The sequence below is a fragment of the Trichosurus vulpecula genome, chromosome 5 (assembly GCF_011100635.1).
Source record: "Trichosurus vulpecula isolate mTriVul1 chromosome 5, mTriVul1.pri, whole genome shotgun sequence".
NCBI classification, from domain to species: Eukaryota; Metazoa; Chordata; class Mammalia; order Diprotodontia; family Phalangeridae; genus Trichosurus; species Trichosurus vulpecula.
In genome coordinates this window covers 220,269,526-220,293,077 of record NC_050577.1, presented here as the reverse complement: position 1 = coordinate 220,293,077, position 23,552 = coordinate 220,269,526, and the positions used below count along the sequence as shown (strand labels likewise).

Genomic DNA, 23,552 nt, shown 5'->3' with positions numbered 1-23,552 from the left:
TGGGTGCACAAGGAGGGTAACTGAATTTGCCATCCTTGCTGGATTTAGCACTTTTAATAATACCTGTACGGCCGACCTCCCAGGGTGGCCGTGGTGGCGATGATCAAATTAGATTATGTTTGTCAAGGGCTTTGAAGAATATTCAAGCGCTTTATAAATGTCAACCGTTGTTATTATTATTGTGTCCAAGATGGATGGCTGTATAGGTTTAGTGATCTGCCCTATGGGACATCCCTGTGAATTTGGTGTTGGAGATTAATGGCGGGCCAGAGACTCATGCACCATGCTGGAGTACAAGTTTTTGTTTTTTTTTTTTAGATGAAATGTATGTCATATTTTACTTTGCTATGTAGGTCACTTGGTTATTTTACTAGTCTTGCCCTTCTGCATACACAAATTTTGGAGGTAGCTTGATAACAGAAAGAATACAGAACTTGTAATCATTGGGCCTGAGTTCAAATCCCAACTCTGCCACTTACTACTAATGAGACCTTGGGCAATCTTTTAAGCTCTCTGTACCTCAGTTTCCTCAACTGTCAAATGAGGGGGTTGGAGTAGATGACCTTCTAAGGTCTCTATGTGCTCTATCTCTGCAATATCTTATGTGCGTATAGAGATTTGTAGTTGACAAAGCATTTTGACCTCCATTATCTCAAGAGGCTGATTTTGACATCACTGCTATGACATCCTTTTTAGGGAGGCTCTGGAGCTCCAAGCTCTAGGTCACAGGAGGCTCAGTAGCCCTGGGATGAGATAACTGCTTGATCATCAAAACCCCGTCACAGAATCCTGGATTTAGAGTTGGTGGGCACTCCAAACGGCATCAGGTCCACCCTTCTTTATCTGCCCATCTAGGTCCCATCTCCAGGTTTAGCCTGATGTGGGAGCAGAGAGGTATGATCAAAGAGACAAAGGGATGGGGCCATATCTGAGGATGCTGTGAGGACTGTCCGGTGTCTGGTTCTCCTCTGAACGTCCACACCTCAGTGTAACACCACCAGCATCCCCATTTCTTTTGGCCTCCTCAACACCATTTCCATTGACTGTTAAAGTCCTGTTGACCATGTGAAAACCAGGGGACCTGATGTTAAGACGCCTGTGGGTATATATCTTAACGTACCTCCTAATTGCTGAGGAATTCAAAGTTTAAACTGATAAACATTCCTTTTGTGGGTTCCACACTAGACATGCTGATGAGTTTCTGCCACCATGTTGGTTTTAATTCTGAGTTGTTGTCATCTTCACTTCTAGATTAGAAGAATTCCCATGGCCAATTGCAACAATCATCAATCCTGTACAGCGTGTCTGACAGCAATGGATCCCCACTGTGGTTGGTGTCATTCTCTCCAAAGGTATTTCCTGAATTCTTTCTCAACACTCATTTTCGAAAACAAGATTTGGGAAGTAGATGGTATGTTATTCCCTAAGCACTAGGTATCTAAGTATAAGAGTCTCTACCTTTTCAGTCAAATGGGGATGGGAGTCATTTATAATAATAATCAATGTCATTTCTGCCGTGTTGTTTGTCTTGGGCCACTCCAGGCTACCTGAGTTTTGGGGAACTGGCGTTGTTTTTGCCTGTCTCCTCCAGATCAACCATCAGGACTCCTCAAAAGAGAGGCAGGAGCCTTCAAAAAGAATGAGAGAACAGAGACCTTTGGACATTTTAGACAAGTCATCAACATTGATTTTATTTCTTTAACTCTGTGGGAGAAATGGCAACACATGTGAGGAGTAGGATATAGGGAAGGCTTTGTGGTCAGGAGAGTGAGATGCTTGAGCCAGGTTGTTCTCCTGTGCTTGTGGGTGGCTCCGATGGGATGTGAAGCATTTGTGATTTATGATCTGGGGCCGTATAATGGGTTGAGGTGAATTTTCACTAAATCATTTTTTCAACAAGGATTTATTAAGGATTTAACTATGTTCTAGGATGAGGCTGCAAAGACAAAAAAAAAAGAGTAAACAAAGATTTTCTATTTTTGAGGGGGAGTTAATCCACTCACTCATCTATCTACCATTCAGGAGAGCTTAGCCCCAGGTTGGAAAAGGGAAAGGGAAGGGAATAAGCATTTATTAAGCATCTACTATGTGCCAGGTATTATGCTAAGCACTTTATAAACACTATCTCATTTAATCATTACAACAACCAGTGAGGTAGGTGCTATTATTATCCCCATTGGAGGAAACATGTGGATAGAGGTTAAGTGACTTGCCAATGGTCACACAGCTAGGAAGTGTCTGAGGCCAGATTCGAACTCAGATCTTCCCGGCTCCAGGCCCAACACTCTATCTATTGTACCACCTTTTTGCCTAGTTGGTTAGAGTCCCAAAACAATACCCTTCAGTCAGTGAATATTTATTAAAAAACCTACTGTGTGCTAGGTGCTGGGGAGACAAAAAGATTGAAACCATCTTTACTTTCAAGAAGCTTACATTCTAATGAAGGACATAACCCATATAAGTATATATAGAATAATTTAAATAGGAATAAATATATACTACTCCCTGAACTAATTGAATTGTCACTATGCAAACCTAATTAATTCTCATCAACTTCAATAACCAATGTCATTTTCACCATGTTGTTTCTCTTGGGCTGCCCTGGGCTACCTGAGTTTTGTGGACCCAGCCTTGTGTCTGCCTCCCCTCGCTCCGGATCCATCATCAGGAGAGAGAGAGAGAAACAGAAACAGAAAGAGAGGCCATAGAATCTTCAAAAAGAATGAAAAAGAACAGAGACCTTTGAACATTTTAGACAAATCATCAGTGTTGAATTTATTCCTTTAGCTCGGTGGGACTAATGTTGCTACTGCTGGTGTCGTCTTGTGATTAGGCTCAGGATGGGTCTGACATCCCATCTCTGTCCTTAGGCATGAGATGCATGTCTTTTGTCTTGAGTGATGATGGTCTTTAGGGCCCACCCGAGCTCCATGGCGACTTGTAGCTACTTTTCCCCTGTCATGGCAGTTCCTCACATTGCTGGGACTGGCCTGGTTGGATCCGCCGTTGCCATGACAACCCAGTTCTCTAGCTCTTGCTATAGAACCAAGGAGTAAAGACATTGACATAGCTCGAACAAGGAAGGGAGGGGGGGCAGCAATCCCTGTCAGTTTGGTGCTTTCAAGTTTGTAAAGGTTGGGGGGGTGGGTGGGAGCAGATAAATCCAAACGGACCTGGAAAAATGCAAGGCGTAAGAGGAAGCACCCAGGGGTAGGGAGGAGGATGAGAAAGAGAAGCAGAAGACATGGAGGGAGAAAGATGGGTGGGCGAAGATGGAAATAAAGACAGGACGGCAAGGAATAGTTCAAGAAGTCAAAAATGAACAAAGGAGAAGGAATCCTTCAGGCTTATTGCAAGAAGTTGAAAGTGGGGTTCGGGGATCCCAGTAATTGCCCTTATCATGGGGCTGTGCTTCCTCCCAGGGCTGTGTTAGCAAGAACTATTGGCAGAGAAAAGAAGCCCAGCCTGGAGCTTCTCATGAATAATTGTAATTGGGTAGGAACATTTTCTTCTTCTCAGCTCGTGTCTCTCGCCCAAGACCGGGGTTTGAAAAATTAGCAGATCATGAAAACGCATTTCATTTGTGCCAGCCCCGCCAAGCACCTTGGCTCTGAGTTTTTGGATCCGTTCCCCTCGTGGCTCGGTTTTTGGGTTTTGGGAGTTTGGGGGTTTTTTTGTTGGTATTTTTTTTTGCCTAGGTTTGTATACTAGGGGTGGGGATCAGGGGGACTGGGGATGTCAACCTCCGGAGGCCTCACATCTGGAGTTTGCATTTTTTGTTTATGGATCCTTGAAGAAACTATACCTGTCCCCCCATCTGCCCAGGGGGAGGGAAAACAACTTTTTTTTTAAATCTCTGAAAGACCTGTCTGAGGTCTTTTGTTCTAATAGAAATGATTTGGTAAGGACACCCTCAGGGAGAAGCTTTTCCTTTTCTGACCATAGGCCTAAGAGGAGTTTTTAAAATGTCCAATGGTAGTCCTGATTGGCTTTAAAAGAAAAAAAATAGAAGGAAGGGTTACCTTGGTGGATAGGTTGTTTGAGAAAGATTAGTCTTTTTATTGAGTATGTGAGTGTGTGTGTGTGTGTGTGTGAGAGAGAGAGAGAGAGAGGGAGGGAGGGAGGGAGACAGAGATGGGGTGAGGGTGGGGGAAAGAGAGGGAGGGAAGCTGGAGGAAGAGTAATGGGGAGGTGGGGGTGGAGTACCAGGGAGACTGTGGAGGTGGGGTGGGAGCCCGGGAGCCGGAGAATATGAATGAATGAGGACCTTTAGGTACATTAAATAATCTGACAAGAGGGGTTGAAACAAATTATTTTTAACATCCCCTTTTGTTACTAGGTTAGATACAAACAGAGACAAAGGGCAGGGTCGTCCCCCTCCCATTCTTTGCGTCTGGTTGTTTTTAAATGGTTTAATAAAGTGGAGTTAGATCTTATAGCATATCTTCTGCTTTTGGCTATCACAGAATGTTCCCAGGATAACTCCTCTCCCCATATTAAATGGAAGGGTCATTTAGCTCCGTTGTGATCCAAATGAAACATCCCAAGTGTGAGACCTGATGCCAGAGTCCTCAGCTAGTCAAGCAGTAACTATATTAGGGGTACTTGGACTCTGGTGACATGGCTGGGGGAGATTTTTCTGTCTCAGTGAAGTCTTTTAGCATTTATTAAACATGTGCTTTGTGCCAGGTATTATGGGTACAACAGGGAAAGCCAATCCTTTTCCTCAAAAAGCTTATATTCCAGTAGGGAAAGCCACATGGAAATAACCATGTATCTCTAAGAGACACTTAGTAAATAGAAGGTGATCTCAGCAGCAAGGAAGGGGAGGGAGTGGGGAGAATCTACTGGATGTAGAAGGTGGGATCTGCCCCGAATCTTAGGTGAGGTGGGAGAGCATTTCAGGCATGGGGGGCAGCCAGTGGTAAGGCACAGAGATATAGAGGATCTTGGGTGAGGAACCGCAAGGAGGCCTAGAAGGGGACTGTACTGGGACAGACTTTAAATGCCAAAGAGAGGATTTTATATCTGATCAAACTGGAGTTTGAGTTGGGGTGGAGCAGGGAGGGTCCCCCGGGCATGGTCAGACCTGCCCTTTCAGAAAATCAATTTGGTGGCTGAGTGGAAAGGATGGATTAGAATAAGGGGAAAACGGGAGACCATGAGACCAACCACCAGGTTAATGCAGTAATCAAGTCAAGGTATGAGGTGATAAGGGCCTGCACCAGGCTGGTGGAAGGGGATGTATTCGAGGGATGTTATGAAGGGGGAATCAAGCAAATCTGAAAACAGATGGGATGTGGATGTGGGTTTAGTTAGCTGAGGGTAACACTGAGGTTGGGAGCCTGGGCGTCTGCTAAGATGGCGCCCACGGCAGCAATGGGCGTGTTAGGAAGAGGGGAAGCCTGGTTGAGGCAGAGAATGAGTTTGAGAATACCTGAGCCCCAGCTCTAAGAACCCTCATGACCGTTTTTGGCTTCCAAATTTCTCCATCTGACCCTGCTCCCAACACCAGTCAGGATTAAGTATTCCAAAAGGAGATGTTTTCTTAGAACCAAGGAGCCATCCCACTGTGTTTATTTTAAATGTCACAGATTTATTTAGAAAAAATAATTTATTTTCTCAACGGAGGAGGTTTGTAGTTCTAGCCTACGTGTTTAGAAAGAAGAATGGGAAAGAAGGCTTGCTTTTGATCAGGTTTGAAAAATGGGCATTCCATATAAACAGATAAAAGCAATTAGGTAAACAAGCATGGAGATGTCTGGGATTTTTATTATTGAAACTTGAGTTTCAACTTTAGCAGAGTTTGTGTGGGTGGAAAGTGTGTGTGTGTGTGTGTGTGTGTGTGTGTGTGTGTGTGTGTGTGTTCGTAGCTGGTTACCAGCATTTCAAGGGGTACTATCTAATCCATCGAGTATTTATTAGGCACTTACTCTCAACAAAGCCCTGGGGGTACAAAGACAAAATGAGAAAGCCCCTGCCCTTAGCACGCTTATGTTCTACTAGGATATACAACTTCTGAGTCTGATCTCCAGTGTCTTCCAGCTCAGTGCCTTACGAATCTATTTAAACAGATAAGCATCCCTCTCCCTCTCCCCCCCTACCCTCCCTCCCTCTCCCCCATCCCCCTCTTCTCTTCTCCCCTTTTCCCACTCTCCCCACCATCCTCTCCTCTCTTCTCTCTCCTCTCCCTCCTTTTCCTCTTAACCTCTCTCCCTCTCCTGCCTCTCATCATCATCAGTGCTATTACAAAAAAAAAGTCCCAATTCTTATCCCTAGAACTCTAAGCCAAACAAACATGCCATTTCTGACAATGTAGGCTTCCTTCCACATACCTGGAGTCCACCACCTCTCTGCTGAGAGGAAGTATGTTTCACCACCAGTGTTCAAGATTGCTTATTGCCTAGATCAGATTTCTCTTGTCTCCCCCTCCCCATAATATTTTATTTTTTTCAAGTACATGTAAAGATATTTTTCAATATTCACTTTTATAAGATTTCGAGTTCAAAATTTTTTTTCTCTCTCCCTATCCTCCCCCCTCTCCAAGACAGCAAGCAATCTGATACAGGCTATGCATGTACAATCATATTATACATATTTCCACATTAGTCATGTTGTGAAAGAAGAATCAAAACAGAAGGGAAAAACCACGAGAAAGGAAAAAAAAAAGAGAGAGCAAATAATATGCTTTAATCTGTATTCAGACTCCATAGTTCTTTCTCTGGATGTGGATACATTTTCCATCATGAGTCTTTTGGGATTGTCTTAGATCATTGCATTGCTGAGAAGGGCTAAGTCTATCATAGTTGGTCATCGCACAGTGTTGCTGTTACTGTGTGCAATGTTCTCCTAGTTCTGCTCACTTCACTCAGCATCAGTTCATGGAAGCCTTTCCAGGTTTTTCTGAAGTCTGCCTGCTCACCATTTCTTATGGAACAGTAATATTCCATTACAATCATATACCACAATTTGTTCAGCCATTCCTCAGTTGATAGGCATCCCTTTAATTTCCAGTTCTTTGCCACCACAGAAAGAACTGCTATAAATATTTTTGAACATATGGATCCTTTTCTCTTTTTGATGATCTCTTTGAGATACAGACCTAGGAGTGGTATTGCTGGATCAAAGGGTATACACAGTTTGATAGCCCCTTGGACATAGTTCCAAATGGCTCTCCAGAATGGTTGGATTAGTTCACAACTCCACCAACAATGCATTAGTGTTCGAATTTTCCCACATCTTATCCAGCATTTATCATTTTCCTTTTCTGTCATATTAGCCAATCTGGTAGTTGTAAGGTGGTACCTCAGAGTTGTTTTAATTTGCATTTCTCTAATCAATAGTGATTTAGAGCATTTTTCCTATGACTATAGATAGCTTTAATTTCTTCATCTGAAAAGTGCCTGTTCATATCCTTTGACCATTTATCATTTGGGGAATGACTTGTATTCTTTCTTATAAATTTGGCTTAGTTCTCTCTATATTTTAGAAATGAGGCCTTTATGAGAAACACTGACTGTAAAAATTATTTCCCAGCTTTCTGCTTCCTTTCTAATCTTGGTTGCATTGGCTTTGTTTGTGCAAAAACTTTTTAATTTAATGTAATCAAAATTATCCATTTTGTATTTCATAATGTTCTCTCTCTCTTGCTTCATCATAAGTTCTTCCCTTCTCCATAGATCTGACAGGTAAATTATTCTTTGCTCTCCTAATTTGCTTATGGTATCACCTTTTACGTCTAAATCGTGTACCCATTTTGACTTTATCTTGGAATAAAGTGTGAGACGTTGCTCTATGCCTAGTTTCTGCCATACTATTTCCCAGATTTCCCAGCAGTTTTTGTTAAATAGCGAGTTCTTACCCCAGATGCTAGAGTCTTTGGGTTCATAAAATAGTAGATTACTATACTCATTGACTACTGTGTCTTGTGTACCTAACCTATTCCACTGATCCACCACTCTGTTTCTTAGCTGATGTCTTTCAAACACATAATCATTCCAGGAGGGAGATTGCTAAGATTCAGTTCAACAGCTACGTTTTAAGTACCTATTATGTGCAACGCATCGCACCAACTGCTTTTATTGCCGGCTTATAATCAGGTTGCATTCCTAAAGCCCCCATATAAGGTTGTTGCTTGGATCTCAGAATGGACTTCCCATGGAAACAACATGTGCAGGTCAACCCGTGAAAGACCATTTAATTCCTAATTATTACAGCCTGTCTCCCATTCCTTAGGACCACTGAGATGAAAAAGAATGAATGAGTCCTTTAGAACAGGGATGTCAAACTCAGATAGAAAGAGGGGCGTCTAAACCACACGTGAGAATCCTTGTGGGCCACATATTGACTTAGTCTTAAAATGTAATATTATCTGTGTTTTATTGCATTTTAATATATTTTGTTAAATATTTCCCAATCACATCTGCATTTGGGAGTATTGGGGCCTCATGTTTCATATTTCTGCTTTAGAACCAATCAATATATAAATATTGATATACGTATGCATATATATACACAGACATATATACATATATATGTATGTGTGCGTGTGTATATATACATATATACACATATATATATACATACATATATATATGTGTGTGTGTGTGTGTGTGTGTGTGTGTATATATATATATATATATATTAGATGCCTACTGTATGCCAGGCACCGTGGGATAGAAAAAGAGGCAAAAACAGTCCCTGACCTCCAGGACCTCACAATCCAATGGATAGACTACTGCTTCCATTTTGTTTGGAACCTTTGGCATAGATTTTTATTTGTGATAGACTCCTATCAAATAATAATTCATCCTTGCTTCCAAAGAGCATTTATCAATACCTTTTGTTTTTTACATCACTATTCTTTCTGGATGGGCAGCGGCTCCCCACCCCAGAAGGGAACTCCGCCTCCAATCCAAGATAAACAGTTAAATCAAAATATACTGTCTAGAAGCCCTGCCTGACCATGGATATGTTATACCCTCACCCCAGGTGGTTTTTCTAGATGGGAGGATGTTTCCTTATCTCCGGGACCACAGTTAGTTATTACAGTCACTCAGAGTTTAGCTTCCTTTTTGTGTCATTACTTAAATTGTCATAGTCAGTGTGCCTGTTATTCTCCTGATTCTGCTTATTATGCTCTCTATCCATTTGTATAAATTTCCCCAAGTTTCACTAGTTTTCATATTATTTTCCATTGTACGACAATCTTCCATTACATCCATATCCAAATGTCCGATTAGCCAATCCCCAATTGATGGGCACCTATTATATTTCTGGTTCTTTTCTGCCACACGCGTACACATAAATCCCAAAAAGAAGCTATATATTCATATAATTCCCCTAGTTGTTCGTGTATACCCCGACTGAAATGACTTTATATTGACCTTTGAGCACATGTTGTTTTCCCTAGTAGAAGGATTTTTAACCCTTTCAGGTCATGGCCCTTTCAGGTCATGGCACTCTGGTCAAATGTATAGACCTGTTTTCATAGTGATAGCAATAGTAGCTAGCAGTTCTGTAGGGCTTTTAGGTTACTACTGCTGCTGCTGCTGCTGACTATGATGGTGAAGATGATGATGATGGTGATGGTGATGGTGATGGTGATGGCTAGCATTTATATAGTGTCTACTATGGGCTAAGCACAAACATTATCTCATTTTGTACTCATAACAACCATGGGAGGTTGGGGCTATCATTGTCTCCATTTTACAGATGAGGAAACTGAGGCAGACCCTTGGGCAGGGGAGTGTCTGAGGCCATGTCTTAATTCAGGCCTTCTTGACTCCAGGTCTAGCACTCAATAATAATAATCATAACCAACATTTACATAGCACTTACTACGTGCCAGATGCTGTGCGAAGTGCATTACAATTACTATCTCATTTCATCTTTCATTATCCTCATTTTACAGTTGAGGAAACAGGTAAATGGAGGTTAAGTGACTTGCCCAGGGTCACACAGCTAGTAAGTGTCTGAGGCTGGATTTGAACTCATGTCCTTCTGACTCCAGGCCCAGCGCTCTGCCCACTGTACCACACGCTGCCTCTAGACTAGATTATATCCTGTTTCTGAAATATGATTTATTTCACATGTATCCTTACAGACTCTACTATGCATCAGGTCAATATTTGGCTAGATATCAGGGAGAAAAGACTTCCGTTGTAATTTTCCCATATATTCTGTGCATGGTGCTTGCTCAGACTCCAAATTTGGCACCTAATGAGTAGCAATATCTTGTGGCCCCGCTCTCCCTAGCTGCCCCCTCCCCCCCCCAGCAATGAGACAGAGGGTTTGGGGTTTTCCTTGGAAGAGTTTGGTAAGCTACACTGATCAGAGCACCCCTTTGTGCCTGCTAATGATCCACAAGCAGGTGGGATGTTAGCCTGTGTGGTTAAGACTGATGTGCGGGGAGGAAGAGGGAAGGAAGGAAGATCCCAGGGAGCTGTTGCTGTCAGGACCCCCGCTGCCTCCCTTTTAATTTTACCACCCTCCAGAGGATAATCCGAAAGTCCAAGGGTCAGCAGGCAGCAGTCGAGATAAGCCCCAGTGTCAACAGCCATCCAAGGAGAATCAGAAAGCAAACACAGGGGCATCAGAAGGTCAGAAACAAGAAGACTTGATATTAATAAGAAAAGGTGAGAGAAGACATTCGGCTCAGTGCTTCAGCAACCATCCAGGCTGCCGTCCTGGAAAGCAGGATTAGAGGATGGGTGCATTCAGGCTGTCCCACATCTCCTCGAGCAGATTGTGGTTTTCATCAGCTGCTGCCGAGGTGGTCGCTGCGTGGCTGGGTCCAAGTCCCGTGAATCCACGCTGTCGAGAGCAAAATTACATGCGCTCAGCTTAGCTCCTGATGGGAGGGAGATTCCTTGAATATGGGTCCTCTTCCATTTTTCTTTAACTTTTGAGTTAGAGAACCAAGTTTCAAATCTCACCTTTGATGCTTACTATCTATATGGTTTTGGGCAAGTCGCATCTCTCCGGGCTTCAGTTTCCTCATCTGTAGCGAAGACTGGACTAGGTGGCCTTTGCAGGCCCTTCCCATTCCAGATCTATGATCCCATGAACCATTTGTAGTAGTTTTTTTCACTTGGAGCAAAACCAAAACAAAACTTAAAGGGAAGGCAGCTGTAGTACGGGGGCCACTATGACTTTGGGAAAGTCTAGCCCTGGTCGTTATGGAGGTTAGGAAGGAAGGTAGGACCTTGTAGAGGAATGCCATGGTGACAGGACTTTGAGGATAGTTTCTGAATTCAGTGACATAGGCCACTTTAAGACACCAAGACAAGAAAGATACTCAATGGATCAAGGAGGAAGTGTGCCCCCTCTGGATGTCAGCACCCAGTGGCAAAGCCCTATTTGTCTCAAACTAGTTATGGCTCCGAGTGCCTCGATGAAGCATTAAAACAGCATGCATAGGCCTCTAGGATATTTGGCCTATCTCAGGGCATGGCATTACTGAAAGATTCCCATACATTTTAGTGGTGGAAAAGCTCTGACCAAACAAAATTCCACAGTTGCCCTTAACTGTCCGTGGCACTGTTCCTGATAGAGCCAGGAAGAAGGGAGCTGGTATAATCCTTTCAAACTACTTCTCTTCTAAATTGATGTCCTCTGAGTTTGAACAAATACCATTAGTAGTACCCCTCTTAGTAAATATATGTTTTAATGGAATGGATTTTTTCAAAATGACCTTATCTTAGGCAGAGTGTACTTCCATAAGCACATATTGATTTTGCTTTTAAAAATTCCTTAAATGTTTTTGCTTGTCTTTGTGACCTCTCATTTGTCCTGGACCCAATCTGTTGCCACTTGTAAACAGATTACCTGAAAATTCATTCTAAGACACTTAATGGGCCTGCCATCCATGCTTTCCTAAGCTTCACCTGGGCAAAATTATACTTTTTTGTATGAAGAATGCTTCCAACAAGGTTTTATTTATGTTTGAAAGTGAAAACAAAAATAATAATTTTGGGGAGATCTGTTGCCCATTAAAAGACCAAAACCAAACCCCCCAAATGGTAGATAAGCTCCAGATCACATGTTGATGAGTTCTTGGGTTTTTTTTGGGGGGGGGGAGGGGAATAGGGAGCAATTGGATCTATGTCTGGCTTATTCATTTGAATGGAAAGCATGCACTATCTTGTCTTTCTGATTTGAACATAAGCTCTTTGAGGGCAGGGGCTTTCTTTGCTTTTTGTATTTCTATCCCCAGTTCTTAGTGCTTGGCACATTGTAAGTCCTTAATCAGTAAATGAGTAGCTAGGTCTTGCAGTGGTTCAAGCGCTAGCCCTGGAGTCAGGAGGACCTAAGTTCAAATCCAGCCTCAGACACTTACTGTGTGACCCTGGACAAGTCACTTCATCCTGTTTGCCTCAGTTTCCTCATCTGTCAGATGACCTGGAGAAGGAAATGTCAAACCACTCCAGTATCTCTGCCAAATGGGGTTACAGAGCTGGACACAACTAAAAGGACTCAACAACAATCATTAAACATTTATTAAGCATCTCCTATGTGCCAGGCACCGTGCTAAGCACTAGGGATACAAAAAAAGTCAAAAGATGAGTGCTTTTTTCATTCATTCACTCAGACCTGAATTCAAATCTCACCTTTACTATTTGTTTCCAGTTTGATCTGGAAGAAGTTGCTTTATCTCTTGGGACCTGTTTTCCCATCCATAAAGCAATGGGGTCAGACTAGATAATCTCCAAGATCTTCTCCAATTCCAAGTCTGGGAATTCTATAACTAGGGCTGCCTTTCCAAGATGCCAAAACTATTCCAACTATCACAGCCCACGGGAGGTAGGGTGGTGCAGTGGATAGTGTGCTGGATTGGGGATGATAATGCTTGGGGTCAAATCTGCCACTTAGTACCAGTGTGATGTGGGTCAAGTCACAAATCAGAAACTGTCAAACAAATCATCTCATCTACCAGATACAGCAGCCCAATCGCGCCCCCCACCCAGAATTCCATCTCTACCCCCTCGCTGAGAATGTATAGTGGGATGTCATAATCCTCCCTCTGCATGCACACACACACATACACACACACACACACACACACACACACACACACACACACACACACACAGACACAGAGGCAAGTACAGAGATGGTCAGAGATGTTTCCCTTTTCTTTGGAAAAAAGATCCCTGGCAGTTGTCCCAAGGTAATATCTCTATCTTTTCTTCAGTCAATCCCTCCTCCTTGTACAGAAGCTTCAAGGTTGTCTGTTGGGGAGGGAAGAATAGGATGAGGGAGAAGATCAGGAGTTATAGTTTCTCCAAGGGGCATTGCTGGACCCCATTGGATTCTTGTCCATACCTACCTGGACCAGCCTAACTATCTAGCTGACTAATTGGATCCCATTATGAAGATAAACAGCTGGTTCTATGAACAGAATTAGTTTAACTGGTGATCTTGGCCTCAAGCAGACACAGATTAAGACAATGTCCTTCTGTCTCTTCAAGGAAAGCACAGGATTTCCCAGCTGGGATGGCCATCTAGTCCAATCCACAGCCGAAAAAGAATCCCCCCAATAGCATACCCTACTGGGCTCCCAGCATCTGCTTGGAGATCACCTATGAACCCTCTGGGAGAACTCTAATTGTTAGAAAGATTTTTCCCTGACATCTAATCAGTTTTGCCTCTTCCACTGATCAGTCAACAAGTGTCTGTTATGTGTTGAGCACTGTTCTAGGTGCTGGGTTTCATTTAAGGAGCTTCGGTTCTTTAGGGAGCGATGACCTTCACATAGACGCAACTCATTACAATCTCCACCCATCCTTCCTAGTTCTTCAGTCTGGGGCCAAAGAGATTGTAATCCTTGTTCTACTCTGCAGTCTTGGGGTGGCCCCCAGAGCTTTCTCTTCTCTCAGCCCTCAGAGGATTAGCAGGAAATAGCAGAAAAGCAAAGAGGTGTATTGATCAGTTGCCTGATGAATTTGGCCCATATAGATGAATATTTTAGCTAACCAAAGCCCCAAACAAAACATGTTAGTATTTTGGACCCTGAATTATCCATCTTATTGTCTTAATGGATCATATGCAAATACAAAGTACCTGTGATGTCATCAGTATAAAGATATTCTAGTATGGGAAAGCTTTCCACTAATGTAGAAAGTGACAAAGGGTAACCCATTTATGACTTAGTGGGTAAGTCTTGGGGATTTGCCTGAGGACCAGAGAGTTTAAGACACTTGTCTGGAATCATACAACTGTCAAGTGGGATTTGAATGCAGGTCCTAACCATGATGTTTCTCAAATTTCCATCAATTACCTACATTTCTATTCTCTTAAGCCCTGGGAAGACCTAAGTATCATTTTGACATCTAGTAAGGTATGAGCCTTTGCTAGTCCTCTCTTATGTTTGAAGCCTTCAAAAGACCCTATAGGTCATCTAGTCTAGTACTCCCATGAGGCCCAAGGAGACTAAATGACTTTTCTAGGTAGGAAGTAAAAGGGATGTAAATTCATAATTGGCTCCCATGGTGCTGAGTTGAGTATCCCTTCCATTGTTCCCTACTGCCAATTTCATTGGCAAATTTTGGAAATTTCATTTTTATATAGGATAATGTTAGAAAATAAAAGTTTGAGATCTGATTTTTCTGAGTTTTCCCAGCTAGGTTTTATTTTTATTTTTTATGACTCGTGCAAGTGTTGGCATTACCCTTTTCTGTCTACAGACTCCTTCAATTTGATGGCCGATCAATCATTGTGAATTCTTATTTCGTATACTGAATAGAGGAGGACATCTGTCCTTTCGCAGGACTGGCCTCATTACCAACTTTGAAGTTGGAGGAAATTGCTATTTTTTGCCTTGCTTGGGGCCTTAGTTGTAGCTTAAGATGTAAAACATCCATTTCAAATATCTAAGCAAATGACCTTGGGATGTTACACCTCCTAGTGTGTACTCAACAACACCCCTGTGGCAAGGCTCTGGGCTCTAAAGAAGGATGCTGTTCTTGCTTTCCTTGTGTTAGTTGGGGGGTTTTCTGGTGACAAAGGTTTCTGATATTACCTTCAACATGGAGTCCTTTGGTCTGGTGACCATCACCCTCCCCCCCTCCACCTACTTACCTGCTATATTCACTTATCAGATTCCTTCAGGGACCATCCGCTGTACTTGAGCAATTAGATTAGAGGAGCTGATGAAATTTAAGCAGGAAATAGCAGTTTCTTTTCTGAGGTTGGAGTTTCCATTTCAAGCTTGAGTAAGTGGAGCCCAGAGGTTCTTATCTGATGGAGGCCTTGGTCCTATGAGCTGCGGATCCTAAAGACCCTTGGTACATATCTTCTGGTGTGTGACATCCAGTTTTCTGACCCACGTGAGTGTCAGCTTTCCTCTAGAGAGTGAACTCCCCCTTCTCCATGTTGGCAGAAAAAAGATTAATAATTCAAAAGGAGCCCGGCTCAAAAATAGTTATCTAGACATACGGAAAAAAAAAATGTAGTAAAATACTTTCACAAATAGAAACATTAATCTAAATTGGTGCCCGGATTATCAGCTGAGCACCAATACCCCTAAGGAAAAAAAGAAAAATGAAATGCTCTCATGTAAACAAGTGTGGGGAGGAAGCTGAAATGCCCAAGAAGTAAGCTGATTTAAGTACAAACCCTCACCTGGCCCCTCGAAGAGATACATCAGAAATCTCCATTGAGTCTCTTTCAGGAAAGCCATTTCCCTTGGGGATGATGTGCCTAGAAAGACTTAAGAATCTAGGAATGCATTATAAACTTTATAGGTTATACGTAGAATTGGAAGGAGCTTGGAAGTCGTGTAGTCCAACTCCATCATTTTTTTACAGGTGAAGAAACCGAGGCACAAAAAGTGCAAATAACTTACCCAAGATCATACATAAGCTCATAGATCTAGGAACCCTAGAGGCTTTCATTTCACACATGAGGGAACTGAGGAACACAGAAGTTAAGTAACTTGACCTAACTTTGGTTAACTTTACCAGATATTAAGTGACAGAGCTGGGATTTGAACCCAGGTCACCCCAGTCCAGACTCCACACCCTTTATATCATGTTTCCCTTGCCTTATGGCTTGCTGACCTTCAGCTACCACTCAATACTCTTCGTTTTGTTTTTTTTTCATTAATTCTCAGTCCCATAGACCGCTTAACCTGTGACAAAGCCCATCCTTGCCACACCCTTTATATGTCTTTTTCACTTTAGTGAAGCTTGGTTTATTGTTGTGGTTGAGTCATTTTTTTCAGTTGTGTCCAACTCTTCCTGACCAACTCTTCTAGACCCTATTTGAGGTTTTCTTGGCAAAGACAATCTTTTCCTTCTCGAGCTCATTTTACACATGAGGAAACTGAGACAAGGTTAAGTGACTTGTCCAGGGTCACACAGCTAGTGAGTGTCAGAGGCCAGATTTGAACTCAGGAAGATGAGTCTTCTTCACCCCAGGCCCAGTGCTCTATCCACTGAGCGACCCAGCTGCCCACGAAGCTTGGTTTAAGTGGACATTAATAAGATGGCAATAGGTGGGTTGGAGCTTTTTAGAGACCTTCATGGGAACAGTAGGTGGTCCATAGGCACCCAAGATGGGCTTAATGTAGGACAATCAGTGTACTGAAGTGATCACTGGATTTGAGCTCAGAGGGAAAGGGGTTCAAATCCTAGCCCTGATCATGTCTACCTGTGCAGCATTAGGCAGTTCTTATGCCTGGATCTTAGTTTATTGATCTGCAAAATGAGGTGGTTGGATTAGATAGCCTTATTATTAATTTTAATTTTAAATTAATTTTTATTTAAATATTTTAATAATTTTTATTACATGATCATTTTATGATAATTACTATGATTCTAAATTATATATTATATGTAATATAATAGAATATATTAGATTATAAATAAAAATAATTAATAAATGATTATTTAAACTATTAGTGTTAAATATTTAAGAATGAACTGAATATTTAAAAAAATTATTCTTGATTTTTTCAAAAACAATTAGATGACCTTTTGATAAATCCTTGTGTCAGTTTAATTCACCGTCTTTTATTAAATGACTACTATGAGCCAACTGCTGTGCTGGGCATTAGGGATATAAAGGCAAATTATAAAAATAGTCTCTGTCCCCCAAGACTTTACATTCCTTTGGATCACACATAAAGAAAACCAGGAGAGTAAGAGAGAGTATGTTACAGATGCCTCTGAAGTCAGAGGACCCAGTCGTTCACAATGGAGTGCTGGACCTGGAGGCAGAAAAATCTGAATTCAAATACGGCCTGGGATGTTTACTGGCTGTGTGACCTTGGGGGGTATCATTTAACCTCTGTCTGCCTCAGTTCTCTCAACTGTAAGATGGGGATCTATAGTAGTGTCCGCCTCCTGGGGTCATTGAGAGGATCAAAGAGGTCATATTTGGACACACTTGGCACAGTGCCTGGCAGATAATGGGCTCTACATAAAGGCATGTGTTTAAATTCTGCCTCCAACACTGACTACCTGTGTAACTGCCTGGGCCTCACTTTCCAAGTCTGTAAAATGAGGTGTTTGGTCATGGCGTCCTCTAGGATCCCTTCTAGTTCTTGACATGGGCTCCTACGAGTGATCTTGGGCAAATCGCTTCACCTTCATGGACCTCAGTTTCCCCATCTGTAAAGTAAGCACATTGGATTAGGTGGTCTCTGAGTTCCCTTCTAGCTCTGTGATTCTAACCATACAGGGCGACCCAAAAGTCCTAGCGAGGTTTCATGCTTTCATGACTTTCACCTACACTAAGACTTTTGGGACACCTATCTCCTAAAGCCTCTGATTTGTTCAGTTGATTAGAACACGCTGTAAGTGATACTAATCCAGCTGTCATGTCGTTGAATATGTGTGAGTAGTCTGCTCCATGGTTACAGATTATAGGCTTGTTTCTGGCCAACTGCCTTGGGAAAACATGCTACTCATCCAAGGGGGCCTGGGTAACAGGATGTGCAAAGACCAGTCCAAATCCAAGACAACTCCTGGGAAAAAAACCCAACAAACAACAAAACAATTCAGTCATTCCCTGGGATGGCCAGCTTGGTACATTGCGTTGTTTGGTATGGGTGCCTTTGCTAGATGAATGAGGAAATATATCTGTTTGAGTTTGAGTATTTCCATCACCTTGTGGATACTATAGAAAGAAGGAGGTGCATTATTGGGAGGGAGGAGCTTAGGAACTCATCCACTATTTATCACATTGTTTCTGTAGGAATATGAGCTCCAAGTTCCAATGGTTGGAGAAACTTTTGGAACATACATGATTCATTAAGTTAGGGACTTCCTGGAATATTAACTTCCAGTAAGGTATTGCTGTCCAAGGTTGCTGAGAGTTGCAACAAAGGGTTAGCTGCAGCCTGATCCACAGGAAAAAAAAAATTCCACTCCTAGGATGCAGTTGATGAATCCTGTGTCTCTCGGTAGGATGAGGTGGAGGGACATTTCACAAGGACTGAGTTTCATTCTTAGCCACTATTGGTCACCATCCTCATTCCCTGGTATTTTCTTTCTCATCACTGGGCTTAGCATGAAACAGCTTCTCCTAGGATCTCTGTGACTATTCAGGGATCATGCCTTTCTGCCTCCAGGCCAAATGGGAAAAGAACTAATACCAACTCTCTGTATGGCAGAAAGTGATCCCATGCCTGGAATGTAATCTATCTCATTTATGCTTCAAGAAAAGTTAAGTGAGTTTGAGCCTCCAAACATTACCTTCTTGCCCTTCTAACTTACGTGATAGCTGGTATAGAAGACAAGACACAATCACCCTGTCCAGATTTAATCACATGGATAGCATGTGGTGAGGCAGAAGGAAGCAAAAAATCTCTTTAGGGTTTGTCTTCTTCACTTCAGTTCTGCTCCAAGGTCCGTATCATATTTCCTATCGCCATTTTGTGGTCAGTGATGGGTCATCAGCTCCTTTGCTTCATACAAACAAGTCTTAGGACCTCAAGAAATAAATACAGGCAGTGAACCCCCTATATTTTCTGGTTTACTGTTAACATGAAACTTTTGGGGCTATATATAGATAATTAACAGCAACAACAGTGGCTCACATCTATTCTGTTGTTTGGTCATTTCGGTCATGTCCAACTCTTCATGGCCCCATTTGGGGTTTTCTTGGCAAAGACACTGGAGTAGCTTGCCATTTCCTTCTCCAGCTCATTTTACAGATGAGGAAATTGGGGCAAACGGGGTTTAGTGACTTGCCCAAGGTCACACAGCAAGTAAGTGTCTGAGGCTGGATTTGAACTCACAAAGATGAATCTTCCTGATTCCAAGTCCAGTGCTCTACCCACTGCACCACTTAGTTGCCCACTTACCTCTAGAGAGCACTTCAAATATTGTAAAGTGCTTTTCTTTCAACCATCTTGAGAATGGAGCCATGATATTAAGTCACATGTCAACAACAATAAAAGTCCGAGAGGCCGAGGATACAAACAGTAGGAAGAAACAGGAAATTCATTAGTTAGAGATTTGTTTATGTTTTGTCAGAGCGAATTGTCTTCCACTTTGTACTGTACAGGGTACGTGGTAGGTGCTTAATAAATGCTCATGGAATCCAACTGGATTGAATTGAACTTCCAAGAAATCTCTTATTACCTATCAGTAAATTACAGCTGCATCTCAGTTTCATGCCCAGGCTCAGTCATTGAAGCAGCTGAAGAGGAAAGGTTGCTAAATGAGATGTCTCAGAGCAGGGTCAGAAATGCAGGTTTGCTGTTCATTGCCTGTGTAGCCCTGGCCAAGGCATATCGCACTGCTGGGCTGCAGGTTCTCACCTGTAAAATGAGAAGGTTGCGTCACACGGCCTCTGAGCGCCCTTCCAGCTCCAGAACTATGATTTTATGGGCTCTGAAACTCTGAGCCTCTCTGATGACTCATCACTGCACCAGGTGACCCTGGGGTTTTCAAGGCTCTGCCAATAGATTGCAAATTCTAGTAGGTCAGTCGATCAACAAGGATTTATTAAGTGTCTGCTCTGTGCCAGGCACTCTGCAAAGTGCTGGTCAGGGGTCCCCCAGGCGTGGGATTTGATTGGATGCCTATAGTCCAAAGAATCTGTTTTCATGGAATCGTATAATGTCTGAGCTAAGACAGAGACAGAGACAGGACCTGGGATTTCATTGATCTAGAGACAATGATGTGGACTGTACCTGGGATTTCATTGGTGTAGGAACAAGACCTGGGATTTCATTGACTGAGCACGGCGATATGGACTGTACCTGGGATTTCACTGGTTATAGGGACAGGACATGGGATTTCATTGATCTAGGGACAGGGATATGGACTGGACTTGGGATTTCATTGACTGAGGACAGTGATATGGACTGTACTTGGGATTTCACTGGTTATAGGGACAGGACCTGAGATTTCATTGATCTGGGGACAGGGATACGGACTGGACTTAGGATTTCATTGGTATAGGAAATGGCTGGAATACAGGTGATATAGGATATCGTGGGATGAAATACCCAAATGAGGCATCAGAAGATGTTGGTGGATGCCAATGATAACTTAATAATCTCTTGATGAATAAAAATAATAAGCTTCTATAGCAAAGAGATTAGTAGGATGAAAAATGATGCTAATGTTGATGAGGTAGGGATTGGATCTGTAATTTCATTGTTATAGGAAATTCTTGGGTAAGGAAACACTCTACTGATGTAGGCTAACACTTTCTCTGAAATTTAGAGTCTTAGAGAATTGTCTAGAACACCGAGAAGGCAAGTCATTAACCCACTGTCACGCAGCCAGCATGTTTCCAAAGTGGGATTTGAATCCAGGTCTTCTCGACTTTCTGAGTTAGAGGGGACCTAAATATGATGGAATCCAATTGCTTTATTTTATAGGTAAGGAAATGGAAGGGCCGAAATAACTTGGCCACGGTCATCATACAGCTAGTAAGTAAGAGTTAAGACAAGAACCCAGATCTCCTGGTTCCCAGTCATAGCTAAGGTCAGAAATACTCATTACTACATTGGCCACAGAGCAGCATCTAGGTGGTGCAATGGACAGAGCACCAGGTGTGGAGTTGGGAAGACTCATCTTCCTGAGTTCAAATCTGGCCTCAGACACTTACTAGCTGTGTGACCCTAGGCAAGTCACTTAACTTTGCCTCAGTTTCCTCATCTGTAAAATAAGCTGGAGGAGGAAATAGCAAACCACTTCAGTTGCTTTGCCAAGAAAACCCCAAATGGGATCATGGAGAATCAGACACAAAACTAAAATACCTAAACAACAACAGCTTTCTCAGACCATTTTGAGTTTGTAGTGAGCTTCTACTTGATTCTTGTAGAGGAAATACTCAAACCAACATAATCATGGGTCCCTGAACCATGGATGTGTTGGTGCTCATAATGAAGGAGCAGTCTTTCTTGAGCTCGGAAGTGATTATCCTCCATAATTCAAGGATAAACAAAAAATTCTGATTCACGCGTTTCCTCATGATTCTCCACACGGCATTTGCTGCATCCTGTTTTTAGCCTGTGTGAGGGTGCACATCTGTTTGTGTTTGGGCGTGCACTGTGGCCTACCTTTCTAACACCAATATTGGAGGTTAGGCCCAGCCCTCCTGGGAATGGCCATTTTTATTATAGCATTTATGTTGTTATCTTTCAGGGGACACAATTGGACCCGGGCTCTGCTTGAAGCTGTGATAACAAGCCTTTAATAAAGGTCTGTCAAGAACTCCTGTGACCCAGTCCAGTATTCCTTTTCTCTAATATATACATTTCCTTAGAATCATATCATTTTGGAGCTGGAGGTGGGGAGCTTGAAATGTTCTAATCTAATCTTACAGATGAGGTAGCCGAAGCCCAGAAAAGAGAAATAACTTGGCTGGTGTCAACTCATTAGGTAGAATTGAGATGAGAACCCAGATCTCTGACCTAGTTCCTAATTGAAATCTCTTTTTTACTAGGCCTCCTTGCCTTAGATTATTCTCCTAAATCTGTCTAGAAATGTTTGATTGTATATGCATGTGTGTATATGTGGATACTGGACTGGATCTGTCGTTTTATTGATATAGGGACAGGATATCTAGTATATGAATATGTATACATATAAATGCATGAATATATCTATGCAAACACACATATACCAGAAAGGGAAGGGAATAAGCATTTATAGAGCGCCTACTACATGCCTGGCACTGTGCTAAGTACTTTAAAATATCTCATTTGATCCTTACAACAGGCTTTATCATACCCATTTTATAAGTGGGGAAACTAAGGCAAATAATTTTTTTTTAAGTTTCTTGCCCCAGGTCACATCGCTAGTGTCTGCAGTCTGATTTGAACTTGGATCTTCTTCATCAGGCCCAGTGCTCTGCCTCCTGAGCCACCTAACTACCTCAACACATTTGTATATTATGGGCAACTTACAGCTTAATGTAGACCTAACTTAAATACAGGGCACTCCTGCGGGGTCACAGAAGCATTCATGTGGAGCTCCAAAGGACCTCAGAAGCCTTCTGGTCCAGCCTCTTCATTTGACAGATTACTAAACTGAGGCCCAAAGAGGAGACTTTCCCAAAGTCACAGACACAGTAAATGAAAAAAGTCGCATTCAAACTCAAGGCCGCTGGCTCCAAACCCAGCTCTCTTTCTACTGTCTCCAAGGAGGTGGAAAGGTAGCATGTCCATTTTGCATTAGAGGGAGCCGAGCCTACAGGAGATTAAATGACTTGCTGAAGATAAAATGTTGAATACTAGAATTTCTTTTGGACCAGAGACATTAGGGAACCATGTGATTTAGTTTGTAATATTCCTGAATCTGTAATACCCCAAAGCAAGCTGTATCAGAGTTTTTATGCACAAATATATAAATATATATATGCATGTATATGTATGTATGTACATACATGTATATATACATATGTATGTATATATACATATGTATGTATATATGTGTGTATGCATATATATATATGGATGTGGGGAGGGAAGGGGAGACAAGGAGAGAGAGTGTGTGTATGTGTGTGTGTGCGCGCGCGTGTGCACGCATGGCGGCGCACAAGTGTTCGTGTGTGTGTGTGTGTGTGCGTGTGTGTTTTCAGCTATATTGAGGTAGTAAGTAGGAGGTGGAACATTTGAACCCAAAACCTTTGACCCCAAATCCAGCATTCTTTCCACTGTAATATGCTGAACTGGTCTGCTTCTAATAGGCCAGATGGACCTATTTCAGCACGTAAAAATAAAACAATGAATTTTAATTAAAGATCACCTTTGAGTTAAACAATTAAATTAACTGCTTTAATATCCTTATTGATTTCACAATGAGCTTTTAACCAATAAATAAAAGTACCCTCTGATTTGAGTTTAAAAAAAAAAAACTCCAATGTTAGTCATTTCTGAGCTAAGTACTTTTGGAGGCAAAGCAATGTAGTAGAAAGAGCATTGTACTTGGAATCAATTTGCCACTACCTGTGTGACCCTGGCCAAATTACTTAATCTCTATGAGCTACAGTATCCCTGTTGATAAAATAGGAATGATTTGTCTTTTCTTTCTGCCACACTTGGATCATGGTGTTGAGCAATCTTTGCAAACTAAAGTACTATA

The 23,552-nt window shown here is 42.1% G+C and overlaps 1 protein-coding gene across 1 annotated transcript in view; it reads left to right on the top strand.

Moving 5' to 3' along the window:
- The window catches only part of PLXNC1 (plexin C1), a 232,113-nt gene that overhangs the window by 40,513 nt on the left and 168,048 nt on the right, over window positions 1–23,552 (top strand). Inside the window, exon 4 of the mRNA XM_036760062.1 lies at window positions 1,252–1,352. Within this exon, the coding sequence (XP_036615957.1) occupies window positions 1,252–1,352 (101 nt within the window). The remainder of the gene's footprint in view (window positions 1–1,251; window positions 1,353–23,552) is intronic.